Consider the following 13,942-nt stretch of genomic DNA (forward strand, 5'->3'; position numbering starts at 1 on the left):
GTTCTTAACTGACTTGCCTAGTTAAATAAAGGTTACACCACACACAAACACACACACACACTGACCAAAAAGTTATTTTGTTGGCATTCACGTATGTCCCCATTACCAGTAAAACATAATAAAAACCTATTTATTTTACTTACTTACTGTGCTGTTTCGTTGTTCATTTGTAAAGTCGTGTCATTCTCAACCAGGATTTCTATGGAACGCCGTTTGGGTCTTTGCGTGTAAAAAAAGATACACGTCAAATAACACTATTTGACGTGTCAAATAACATGACATAATCTGTTTCAGTGTCAAATAACATGACATAATCTGTTTCAGTAGCTATATAGTTAGCTAGCTAAAAATGACTGCAGTTTCTACTGGTCATTGTTTCAGGCTGGTTGTGTTGGTGCTAGCTACCCCAGAAGTTGCGGTTGAACAAATTATGCTTTATTACCAACGCGGTATTGTAAATACATCGTTTGTGGCCGGTGTTTGCTTGATTGCAGGCTTTTTTGTACAGCTTTGACAGTTTTACTGTATCTTTTTTGACACGCAAAGACCCAAATGGAGTTCCATAGTATGTATGTCTTGAAGCTAATAGCAGTAACGCTATTACTGTGTAACTCCGGTAGGGCAACATCTGAAAAATAGCGCACTTGGTAGTGTGTACCGGTGCTCGACCAGTCGGTTCATTGTCAAGGGCAATGAATGCCATTATCTTGGCTTTAATGGATTTCGCATTTGAGTCACCTCGCAGAAATCTTCTTACTCTTTCAAATGACTGCCTGACCCACACAGCAGACATTGTGTGGGCTAGGTCAGGAATGCTGTGTTGCACGTGTCACGCAAAATTTTACGTGGCGTTACTACGTTATATAGGTATGCACGGTAGCTTTGATATCGGTTTTTAACATCGGGGCGTTAAACTAGACATCGGGCCGATACCGATGTTGGCATTTTCAGCTAATATCTTCCGATTCCGTTATGTTCACCGATATATCGTGCATCCCTAATTATTACATATTTGACCTATGTGAATTTGGCAATAAAGTATGAAAGCGATGCTTTGATCTGACTTGAACAGAAGGTTGAAAGAAAGAGGGTATGAACCAAATACATTGGTTACATGTTAAACGATCAAAAACGCTGTAAATATCAGTGGGCCTTTAATTGAGGGAGAACAAGTTAATTCAGAACAAGCTAATTGTCCCCTTCTTTATTTGTAAGCCCAGGAAAAGGGAGTTGGGCAGCAGACAGGATTGTGGGACTTGGAGTTTCTTACTGTATTTCTCCTCTTTGCATCTCTGCAGGATCTCCAGGCTCCTCTGGTGCACAGGGTGGTGGAGGAAGCTGAAGCTGTCCACGCTCTTGACGACACATGGTACAGCAGCATCATTCCCTGCAAAAGAAAGAGAAATAAAGAGAAAGAAAGAGAGAAGAGCGAGAGGAGAGACAGAAACCAAAAGAAGGAAAGAGAGTGAAAGAGGGAGGGAGGAAAGAGGAACAGACAGGGAGAAATAAGAGGAAGAAATAGTATGTGTTAAGTTTGCAAAATGTTTGACTGAATGTCACGTAAATGGCTGGAGATGAAGCCTAATGTGGAAGTTCAGTTATAATGGAGGGGGGGGGGGAGGAGTAGCAGCAGCCCATGCATCATCACTGGTCAGGTTTGTCCCCCTAAAACTATCAACCTCCAGGATGTTGCCTTGCCAGTGTTTATACATCAGTATAAAAATGCATACTTGAACATCCCCGAAACCAGGGGGCGGTCTCCATGGCGATGAATAATGGGTAGACTTTCGTTCGGGGGTTGTGAAATCAAGCTAGTCTAAATGGTGGAGAACGATCAGGAGAAACACATTATGTGGCAGGGAAACTTTTTCCCCCACAACCCTGGAGAAAAGTAACATTTGATCAGTTGCTATTTCTGACAGCCCACTGAGGGAAACATACTGTACTGTGGTGGCTCGGGAGGAAGATAACTCATATCACACAAAGCCTCAGTATGTGGCTCTCTATCACTGTGGAAGAGGGGTGTGTGTGTGTGTGTGTGTGTGTGTGTGTGTGTGTGTGTGTGTGTGAGAGAGAGTGAGTGTACATGTGTACGTCCAAGAGTGTGTGTGTTTGAGTGTATACACATACAGTGGGGGAAAAAAGTATTTGATCCCCTGCTGATTTTGTACGTTTGCCCACTTACAAAGAAATTATCAGTCTATAATTTAATAGTAGGTTTATTTGAACAGTGAGAGACAGAATAACAACAAACAAATCCAGAAAAACGCATGTCAAACATTTTATTAAATGATTTACATTTTAATGAGGGAAATAAGTATTTGACCCCTCTGCAAAACATGACTTAGTACTTGGTGGCAAAACCCTTGTTGGCAATCACAGAGGTCAGACGTTTCTTGTAGTTGGCCACCAGGTTTGCACACATCTCAGGAGGGATTTTGTCCCACTCCTCTTTGCAGATCTTCTCCAAGTCATTAAGGTTTCGAGGCTGACGTTTGGCAACTTGAACCGTCAGCTCCCTCCACAGATTTTCTATGGGATTAAGGTCTGGAGACTGGCTAGGCCACTCCAGGACCTTGCGGGCGCTGCAGGATTTCAGTCCTTCACGGCGTAGTGTGTTACCAATTGTTTTCTTGGTGACTATGGTCCCAGCTGCCTTGAGATCATTGACAAGATCCTGAAGTGTAGTTCTGGGCTGATTCCTCACCGTTCTCATGATCATTGCAACTCCACGAGGTGAGATCTTGCATGGAGCCCCAGGCCGAGGGATATTGACAGTTCTTTTGTGTTTCTTCCATTTGCGAATAATCTCACCAAATGTTGTCACCTTCTCACCAAGCTGCTTGGCGATGGTCTTGTAGCCCATTCCAGCCTTGTGTAGGTCTACAATCTTGTCCCTGACATCCTTGGAGAGCTCTTTGGTCTTGGCCATGGTGGAGAGTTTGGAATCTGATTGATTGATTGCTTCTGTGGACAGGTGTCTTTTTTATAGGTAACAAGCTGCGGTTAGGAGCACTCCCTTTAAAAAGTGTGCTCCTAATCTCAGCTCGTTACCTGTATAAAAAAGACACCTGGGAGCCAGAAATCTTTCTGATTGAGAGGGGGTCAAATACTTATTTCCCTCATTAAAATGCGAATCAATTTATAACATTTTTGACATGCGTTTTTCTGGATATTTTTGTGGTTTTTCTGTCTCTCAATGTTCAAATAAACCTACCATTAAAATTATAGACTGATCATTTCTTTGTCAGTGGGCAAACGTACAAAATCAGCAGGGGATCAAATACTTCTTTCCCCCACTGTACATGTGTGTGTTAATGTTTATGTACATGAGCAATCTCTGTTTTCACCTAGGACTGTGGCGGTCGTGACATTTTGTCAGCTGGTGATTATCAAGCAAATAACTGCCGGTCTCGGCAACTGACCGTTAACTAGCTACGAGCCACTGATGCAGACCATTGGAACATCTACATTTGAAAAAGTCTAATACACCATCACAATAAATCCATTATTTATTTTAGACAGGTCTAAAGAAACATGATATGAAGAAAATGTAGAGTCCATTTCAGAAGAACAGAATAGCATACTCTGAGTTGTCCTGATGTTAGGTCCTGATCTGGCTATGCCATATGGCTGTGGGCTACACTAGTTCATCTAGCAGACAAGATTTGCTTAGAACTCCGTGGCATTATTTTATATTATTTGATAGTATGATGAAAAAAATAAGTGCGCACATTCGGCTATTCTGTGTTGAGCGGTTAACAAAGAAACAGGTCCTCCTATATGCTTAATTTAGACATCCTTATAGACTGCTCACATCGGGGCTCTCAAGCAAGAAAGCCTGGCGGAAAAAGCCTGGCGGAAAGCCTGGCGGAAAGCCTGGCGGAAAGCCTGGCGGAAAGCCTGGCGTCATTGTGGCTAAACTACACTACTATCAGGATTGTATTGATGTTCTTCGGCGTGCCAGAGAATTTGGCCCACTTCGATGCAACGGAGCACCCATCTCCATCTTCCCAGACAATGCCCCCAGCGTTGCTTGTGACCGTGCCGCTTTCAACGATGTCAAGAGTGTGCTCGGTGGACGGACCGACGTTCGGTATGGTGTGGCTTTTCTGCCTGACTCTGTATAATATACGACGGCACTAAGAGTTCCAAGACCCCCATAAGGCGATGGCCTTCATAAAGGCGAACGTTCTACCGAGGTTGAATGAAGAAAATGGCTGAATATTCACCTATTTGACGATTAAGGTAATGGACGAATGTGTCTACCACTGCAGACTCAGTCTCTCTTTTGCAGAGACTGTATAGCGTTGCCAGTGGTATCAGTTGATATTGTTATTATTAGGTAACGTTAGTGCCTTAGTTCTGGTGAGTCAATTCTCCTTTTTGTTTTAATGTTTTATTTTATTACCATGAAGCTGCTCATTTCTATTTATTGATGGTACCCACATCCAGGTTAAATAAAGCACAGTTCTATTATTAGGTTACGCCATTTCTTTAAAGACGTTGCTGCTAACTTAGTGGTATTGCTGATTTAGAAAATGTTTAACTTTCTTTTAAAAAAGCCTAGTTTGGGGGTTGTAAATAAGTATCTTATTTATTAACTTGTTTTAAATCCTTCACTACTTCACCAGGCCTTTCTACTTGATAGGTTTAGTGTTCCCCACTACAAACACATTATGTGTGGATATCTTTATGTGGTGATTAGCGGTTACCTTGTTCTATTAGGTGACCAGGGTGGGACTTCTTTTTCATACCAGACTTCAGAGTATTGTTTTTTTATTATTATTTTTACTTTTGTGTTTATTTGCTATTTTTGGATAAATGTTTAATGGATCAGTTGTTATTGTAATCGGGCATCTATCCTTTTCCCACCAGACTTTACATGGCTAGACCTAATATCATGAGAGGGAGAGCTGGTTGCTCGGTCACTTTTGCTAGCTGGAATGTTACATCTTTAAATCACCCAGTGAAACGTAAAAGGGTTCTTTCTCATTTAAATCACCTTAAAGTAGCTATCGCCTTTCTTCAGGAGACATCTCCGCACTTTCGACCACTCTCGTTTAAAAGGAGGGTGGATCGGTCAATCATATCATTCCAATTTTCATTTTAAAACTAGAGGAGCAGCCATTTTCATTAGGAAAAACATATCGTTCGTAATGTCAAGTGTAGAGGCAGACTCGGCAGGCCGCTTTATTTATGTAGTAGGAAGACTGTATAATACACCTGTTATCTTGGCTAACATTTATGCAATAAATTGGGATAACAGTTCATTCTTCACAAATTAATTTTCTTGATATCCAAATGTGACTCGTTTCAGGAAACTAGGCGTATGTCGTGCATCACTACCAGCCATTTGAACGTAAAAGTAAAAAAAAAATCTAAATGCGTTTTGGGGCAGAAATGCCTTCTGAAAACATGTGAACATTCATGTGCTTAATAACAAACTTGTCTGCATCTGTCACCTGTCTCCGGATTGCATCTTCATGGACAACATAAAAACAGCCTAATTAGCTCTACCAGGGTGAGTAAAATGGTAAGTGAGCTGTTCTCTCATTTGTGTCTGGAAATGGCTAGCAAGCTTGGGTGCTTGTCTGCTGTTGTTCGGACAGAACGCTCGGGTGAACCCTACTTCTCGGCCAGAGTTTATGGGCGGGGTTATAGCTTAAGAGGGTGTGAATGATGCCGAATGGGTGTAGACAAAAAAGAGCTCTCCAGTGGGTGTACCAAAACATTCAAAGGACATTTTCTCAAAAGTGGGGTTACAAGTTTATCAACTTTCAAAGCAGAATTACTTTCCCATTGTTCCTCAACTGTAGTGTATGATATACCATTTTCTAGCTCTGAGTCTACTTTTATCCAATGTAAAAAACACAATTTCAAATTTTGCTACATAAGACTGAATCGAGCTACAAATATGGACACACAACACCTAATACTAGGTGGTGATGTGATGAATTGTGTACTGTCACCCAAAGCTTATCTAAGGGACCAAATTATTTTGTACAGCGCAAGATTAAGGAAGTGCAATATTCAACACCTAGGGGAATTTACAAATAAAATTCTCAGATCAACTCTCTCCTCTCTTGCTTCCCGTATTTGAGGAATCATTCCCCTCAAACTCTTTACCCTCAGCAAAGAGACATTGAGTGTGGTTCATATAGGCCAATTTCTTTAGTGAATTGAGATGTAAAGATACTTTCTAAGATGATTGCATGCTGTTTTGAGTCAGTCCTTCCCTCTATTATATCTACAGATCAAACTGGTTTCATTAAAAAGTATCATTATTTTCTCAACATTTGATGTCTTTATAATCCCTTTTCATCTGACACTCCAGATATATATTTATCACTTGATGATGATAAGGCATTTAATTGGGTGGAGTGTGATTATCTATTTTATACTCTCAAACAATTTGGATATGGTCCCAGTTTTATGTCCTGGATAAAAGTCCTTTACTCCTCCACTATAGCTACAGTGCGCACAAATAATAACCTTTCATCCTATTTCCAACTTCAACGTGGGACAAGACAGGGTTGTCCTCTATCCCCTCAGCTGTTTGCCATCGCAGTTGAGCCTTTAGCCGTAGCAATATGTAATAACACCAAAGATATTTGAAGAGGGGGCTTACAGCATAAAGTTTCACTATATGTGGATGACATGCTATTATTATACTTTGAAGAATCTCAAATATATTTTGATAGTTTAACACATTTTTTTGTTACTACATGATTCCATATGTGTTATTTCATAGTTTTGATGTCTTCACTATTATTCTACAATGTAGAAAATAGTACAAATAAATAAAAAACCTGAAATGAGTAGGTGTCCAAACTTTTGATTGGTACTTTATATTTTTTTTTGTGCCTGTTTTGCATGTTATTTTGGCATTAATACGTGTCACATATCAGTTTGCAAATAATGTATTATTATTTTTTTAAATAATTGAGTTAATAAAGCCACATACAAACATGGTCTTGAGTAAGGCAGCTCCAAAATGCAGGTGTTTCAGCCTAGCTCAGTGCTTTCTGTGGTGGTGAGGCAGCCAGCAGATAATACTGAGCATAGGGGTTGGCAATGTTCTCTAGTTACGTGGTGATAAGCCTGGTGTTCTGTCACTCATGGGGACACTACGTCACTGCAAAACCTATGGGGAGAGTTTGAACATTCAAGCCCCTTGGATGCTGCCAGAGTGTTACATTAGAAGTGCCCATCCACGAAGGCTCAAGGTCATTGGCCACAGATAAAATTGTCAAATCACGTTATATCTACCGTAGCTTTGATTGGACTGATCATGTCAACATCATACCTTCAAAACCTTAGCTAGCAAGTTAGACAAGCAGTCATCATGAATCAAGTCGACAATCTACTGACAAATTATTTTCGATCCTTGTCATATGAAGAGAAAATACAGATAAAACATATCTGTGCTCATCGGCCATTGGAAATAAACATTACACAACAAGTTGGAAATCGTAAATTCAACAATGAGTGGTTTGGAAGGAATCAGCAGCTAACTGCAAGTGTTGCAAGGCAATCATTAGCCTGCTATTCAGTGGAGTGGGTGTGTGGTCCAAGTCTGGGTTTAACCTCTACGGGCCACGGGGGCAGTATTGAGAATTTTGAAAAAAATATGTGGCAATTTTTAACTGCCTCCTACACCAACTCAGAAGCTAGGATATGCATATTATTAACACATTCGGATAGAAAACACTCTGAATTTTCTAAAACAGTTTGAATGGTGTCTGTAAGTATAACAAAACTCATATTGCAGGCAAAAACCTGTGAAAAATAGATTAAAAAAAATGAGAATTTTGTGACTGTACTATTTAGTGTCATTGTTTTAAAGATACCACAGTGAGAAAGGATTCAGTTCGCAACTCCTACTGCTTCCACTAGATGTCAACGATCTTTAGAAAGTTGTTGGAAGCATCTGTGATGAATACAGACCGAATAAGAAAGCTTACAAGTTGACACGTCATCACTTCATTTTTTGCGCCTGCGCATGAATCTGAGAAGAGTGCCTTTGTCATTATCGTTTATTCTAGACACTTGATAGGTTGTGTGAAAATATTACTGATGTTTACTGATGTTTCACATTAAAAATGGACCAAAAGATTAATGATGAACAACGTTTGACATGTTTAAACAAACGTAAATAGATTATTTACTAGGTTTTCTTTAGCTTTTCGACGTGACTTTACACTGCCCACCTCATTTTGTGGGAGCCTACTGAACGCTAACTATTTGGACATAAATTATGAACTTTGTCAAAAGAAACCACATTTGTTCTGGACCTGGGATCTCTGGCAGCGCCTTCTGATGGAGATAATCAAAGGTAAGGGGATATTTAGAATGTTATTATCGATATTAGATGATGCTAATGCTAACGGTATAGCTTAGCTTAGCTTAGCATATAGCTTATTGTTGTTAGCATAGTACCCAGTTTATGCAAAATGTGATTTCCCAGTAAAGTTATTTTGAGATCTGGCCATTCGGTAGCAATTACGAGATGATAATATATTATTCTTTGAATGACAATATTATAATTTACCAATGTTTTCGAATAGTAATTCCGTGATTTGTAATGCTGGATTCACTGGGTGCATTCGAGCCGAAAAAAATTCTGAATTTCACCGCGACTGTAAATGCTGTTTTTGGATATAAATATGAACTTGATGGAACTAAAAATGCATGTATTGTATAACATAATGTCCTATGAGTGTCATCTGATGCAGATTGTCAAAGGTAAGTGCATAATTCTAGCTAGTTTTCTGTCTGTTGATGCCCTTCTTTGAATTGGCTAAACATTACACGCAGCTATTGTCAATGTACTCTCCTCACATAACCTAACTTTATGCATTCTCCGTAATGCCTCTGAAAATCGGACAGCGTGGTTAGATTTAGAAGATATATCTTTCAAATGGAGGAAAATAGTTGATTATTTGATTTTTTGAAATGATTACTCTTGCAGTTTTGAATTCCCCGCCATGGTCACATGACAATGAATCCCAATACCGGGATAAGATCGGGATAAGATCCTCAACAGGTTTTTAAGGGTCTCTTTTCCCAGCTTAAAAGGATAAACATTCACATGCAACACCATGGGCCAGAAAAGATGTAATACATTGGCCATGCTGTCAATCCAGCATGACTTCTGGCGCATTCAAAACAACTGGAAACTCTGAATTGGGAAATTTCAGACTTCAGTGAGTTCAAGAAAACTGGGACTCTGGAAAAAAATGAGCTCTGACAGGAAAAATACTTTTGAACGGTCATCCAACTTGGTATTCCAAGTCGGGAACTCGGGCCTCTTTCTAGAGCTCCGAACTCATGATTCAACCTTTTATTTTTCTGAGTTTCCAGTTGTCTTGAAAGCACCATAAATCCAGAGAATGCCAGACTTTGATGACAAAATTTTACCACAAGAAGGACCCCCGCGCCACTTTCCTGTGAGGTGAGTCCAAAAAAGTATTGTATGCTGCTGCATTAATGATGTAATATGCCAGGGAGATATGTATGCTGTAGCTAAGAAAGTAATACTAAGTGTATGTTGTGTAGTAAGCTGTTAGTAGCTCACCCTAATAATTTGGTCCCTTTCCCCCTCATAATTTAGCCTACTGTTCTGACTTGGTGGTGCACATGTAGCCTATAGCCTGTTTTAGAGAAATGTAATTATCGAATATTGTAAGAGCTTTCATTTTCTACTTATATGCCCCCTTTATTTATCCTATGATTCTGACTTGGTGTACAGGGAGAATACTATAAGAATGGCCCATGTTCTGAATTCTGTTGCTGTACATTTCAAAAGTGCTGAACAAATAGTTATATTGACTATGTCCATCCTAGCTCGCTCATTAATCGAAATTACAGATTGCCTCTTATCCGCTCCCCTTATTCCATAGTTTGTACATCTCAACTGTCAGTAGAAACCACATTTATGTTATGTTTTTAAAAGGCAGTAAACGAGGCTGAATTAACTGTTTCACTGCCAGACAAGGCTCTGCTGATACAGGTGTAGCAGTGGTAAGGATTAACTCCATGGTGCTGAAAAGAAAGCTCTGCAGTTGGGACAGCTTTATGTAGGCCCTAACAGTTGTGGGCACTATATGTCACAGTTATAGTGCAATTAATGTATTGTTTAGTGTTGTGTTGTGTAGTAGCTTTGCTGTTATGCTATTTTTTGTTGTTTTCCCCACCAAGATTTACATGCTGAAATCAACACTGGTGCGTAATATTAGGAAAGTTGATAAATAAATATAGTAGGCCTAGCCTATAGAAAGCTGATGGGATCCTCCTCTTTTTAAGAGGCCATCAAAACTCTTTTCTCACGCAGTTGCATAGCCTATAGAAATATTGCGCAACATGAGCTCATGGGCACACAAAGTGTTTCGATTAGATTTTCGATCACATTTGCAGTGATGCCAGTGTGATTAGAGGAACAATAGAGTGCTGAGCACAGACCGTTAGCAAGTTTGGTACGCTATTAAAGACCATCAGCAGCATCAGAGCTTGGAGAAGCCTAATTACTGTGACTAAACAGTCACGTGGAATTTGACTGCCGTCATGACTCGTGACCCCCCCAGGTGTGGCAGTAATATGGTCACCGTAACAGCCCTAGTCTCACCAGTCTTTTTGTCGGTGTGTCTCTTCCCGGCCTCCCTGAAGGCCACCATGGCTCTGAAGTAGGCTCTGAGCACGGCCCAGCGGAAGGTGGCCACGGGGTCGATGCCCATCAGGCCACAAATGAAGGCGTTCTTACTGCTCTTCAACAGGGCCACAATGTCCGGACGCATGTGGTCTGTGTTCTTCTCCCTGAAGTCCTGTGGGGGAGGAGAGATAGATCTGTAATACTATCAACTAGATCAACTATAGATATACAGATAATAGACATGAGCTACACCATACTTTAGCAGCAGAATTGCCAGTACGAACATACAAAGAATTTTAAGAAAAACTGTTAATGGTAAGCGTCTATTAATTGAACACTTGGGTGTTCATTCTACTAATTGTATATCTATGAGCTACTACAGTAAATCTATGAACCGACTAATACCCAACGGAGGGGATGCTCTAAGGTGGATTGAACTGGCAAGGATTTGGCAACGCAATTAGCTACACTTTATGTGTAAGAACTATGACACTAATGTGGTAATGACTATATCATGGCCCACTTATGAGCTCGAAACCAAAACCGAGTGCAAATGTGTCCTTGTTCAAATGACTCTGAACACGAAAAAGGCATTTTCATCATTTTCACAATTTCACAGTATTATTCCAACCTCATTGTGTAGAAATATATAAAACTTAGGAAAATCAAGTGTTTGCCTGGGCCTTTAAGGAGAGAACATCGATAATGTAAATACGATTTGTTTCATATCATCGTGCAAAAGAATACTATGCCCTTTACTTAAGAATGCAAAAACAACACTGCGGTGGAAAATAAAGACATTTGTTTAATAGCACTGATGTCGCACACACACGCACAATTCCATGTACTCTCCCTCCACTGGTGTTTATACACTCATGGCTACTTATGTACCAGCTGTGTTTATTATCAACCATATTACTAACACGTTTAATGCATACATGTTGGGTAGCTGCCAACTGATATGTCGGAGCTTCATATCTACAGTTAAAGCTGTTATGGGTGGGCCTATATACAATATGATAACAAATATCACCCCTCCAGCATATATAAAGCTTTTTATCAAAACACAGCAGGGAACTGGGCAGTGAATCTGATTCAAATTGCAAAACAGGTCAACAGAACAACAAGAGGACTGGTTTCCTTTCTGTAACTATACCTACGGTCTACACTGAGCGTACAAAACATTAAGAACACCTTCCTAATATTGAGTTCCCTCGAAACGGCCTCAATTCGTCAGGTCATGGACTCCACAAGTTGTAGTTGGCGTTCCACGGGGCTGTTGGCCCATGTTGATTCCAGTGCGTCCAACAGTTGTGTCAAGTTCGCTAGATGTCCTTTGGGTGGTGGACCATTCTTGATACACGCGGGAAACAGTCGATCGGGAAAAACCCAGCAGCGTTGCAGTTCTTGACACACTCAAACTGGTGCGCCTGGCACCTACTACCATACCCCGTTCTAAAGGCACTGAAATCGTTTGTCTTGCCCATTCACTCAATTGTCTAAAGGCATAGAAATCCTTCTTTAACCTGTCTCCTGCCCTTCATCTAAACTGAGTGAAGTGGCTTTAACAACTGACATCAATAACAGATCATTGCTTTCACCTGGATTTACCCTAGGTCTACGTCATTATGTCATGGAAAGAGCAGGTGTTCCTAATGTTTTGTACACTAAGTGTATGTTTGAGTAGTCTGACAAATGACTCAAAGAATGGAGCAAGGCCAGGGCAAATACCATAGTGTCATAACTGATCACTGAATGCATTTTTTGTAGTTGTGTCATTTCTCTTTTTTCTGAGAATTTGGGATTGATTTTTACTCAAGGGCAGTACCTAGCTACACACCTAGTTACACTTTTTCTGGCACAGAATATTTCATTGGTTTTATTAGAGGCCCAGGAGCACATTTAGACTTGTGTCAAGAGCAATCATCAGTCAACAAAGCCAGGCTGACATGTGGCATGACCTGTTGTTGAGAATGTTGTGTTGTCGACAGGTGAGTACACTGATCTAAGGACACATGCTGTCATCATGAAATGACGTCAGCAGTCCTTACCTTGACCCCGTATTTGACCTTGCCGGCGTAGTGGTGGATGATGAAGGCGGGCTCCATGACAGCGGGGAACTCGATGTAGCTGTTCCCCTCGTGCTGCCGCTTGAACTTGTCCAGCAGGGTCTGGTTAGAGGCCTGGGGAAAACTAAAGAGACAAACGAGGGGGGGGGGGTCATTCAAAAGGGTTAATTCATTAATATAAGGACTGTAGGATCGGAGACCAACGGATAGAGAACTGACTAGTCTGGTTCCAGATCAGTTTGTGCTGCCTTGCCAACTCCTGTGGTCATGCATGACAACACAAACAGAGTTGGGACCAGGGTATTTACTGACAGGTAACATATCATCTTTAGAAGTCTCGGTCTTCCTCTCAGAATTCACAAGAAACAAATGCATGACAAAGTCCTATGAAACCTGACACAAATCTCTAGCTACACTCCCCTACGTTTTTATTTGGGCGACCCTCATTTGGACAGTGAAGCTAAAACATTTAATTTGGCTCTATGCTCCAGCATTTCTGTACTGTCATATGAGGTGACAGTACAGAATGTGACCTTTTAGTTGAGGGCATTTCCATACACATGTTTTAACATTTACAAATGAAAGCATTGCATTTGCGTAGTGGCATAGAGCAGTAGAGGCGCTTGCAGTAGTTACCCACATGGGGAAATGTTTTGGTAACCTGGGTCTAATAAAAATATGGCCTTCTATAAGCGCATTTCATGCAATTCTACATAATTTTACAATGTTGGAGAGTGCAACGCTGGAGAGATGAGAGTTGCTCATGTCTATCACACCATTCAAGTTCTGTTAGAGATACAGGCGTGCTTCTCACATAGCCACGACCACATGTTGGTCTAAAACATAGGTTACAATGTTGCGCAAACCATAAGCCCTGATATTCAACTCTTAGAATATCAGGCCAGGGCTGAAAACCAGCTTTTTCACATAGTTTTTTTGGGTGTGCAGGAGAATTAACAGAGAGGCCATTCAAATGAACTTTGATCGCTTTTTGTCAAATGTTTACGTTGCAAAAAGTGAAAATTGTTTTAGATGCCACAAGTGGTATCGGATCCGGCCAGAGAGGTTCCGGAGCAACAGTCCAAAACGGAGCAGTGCCAGTCCTGTTCTAGCAGGATCCGGCTCAAATTAAATCCACCCATTTGAAGGTGTTGTAAGTATTTGGACCCTTTGACTTTTTCCACATTTTGTTATGTAACAGCCTTATTCTAAAATGTATTAA

The 13,942-nt window shown here is 40.6% G+C and overlaps 1 protein-coding gene across 9 annotated transcripts in view; it reads right to left on the minus strand.

Annotated features, from left to right (window-relative positions):
• The window catches only part of myo9ab (myosin IXAb), a 234,826-nt gene that overhangs the window by 43,797 nt on the left and 177,087 nt on the right, over window positions 1-13,942 (minus strand). For all 9 annotated transcript variants that reach the window (XM_029758347.1, XM_029758342.1, XM_029758343.1 and 6 more), the window contains exons 13-15: window positions 12,703-12,844; window positions 10,628-10,823; window positions 1,271-1,387 (exon numbers count right to left, since the gene is read on the minus strand). In XM_029758347.1, the coding sequence (XP_029614207.1) occupies window positions 1,271-1,387; window positions 10,628-10,823; window positions 12,703-12,844 (455 nt within the window). The remainder of the gene's footprint in view (window positions 1-1,270; window positions 1,388-10,627; window positions 10,824-12,702; window positions 12,845-13,942) is intronic.

The sequence above is a fragment of the Salmo trutta genome, chromosome 7, assembly GCF_901001165.1.
Source record: "Salmo trutta chromosome 7, fSalTru1.1, whole genome shotgun sequence".
In the NCBI taxonomy this organism is placed as follows: domain Eukaryota; kingdom Metazoa; phylum Chordata; class Actinopteri; order Salmoniformes; family Salmonidae; genus Salmo; species Salmo trutta.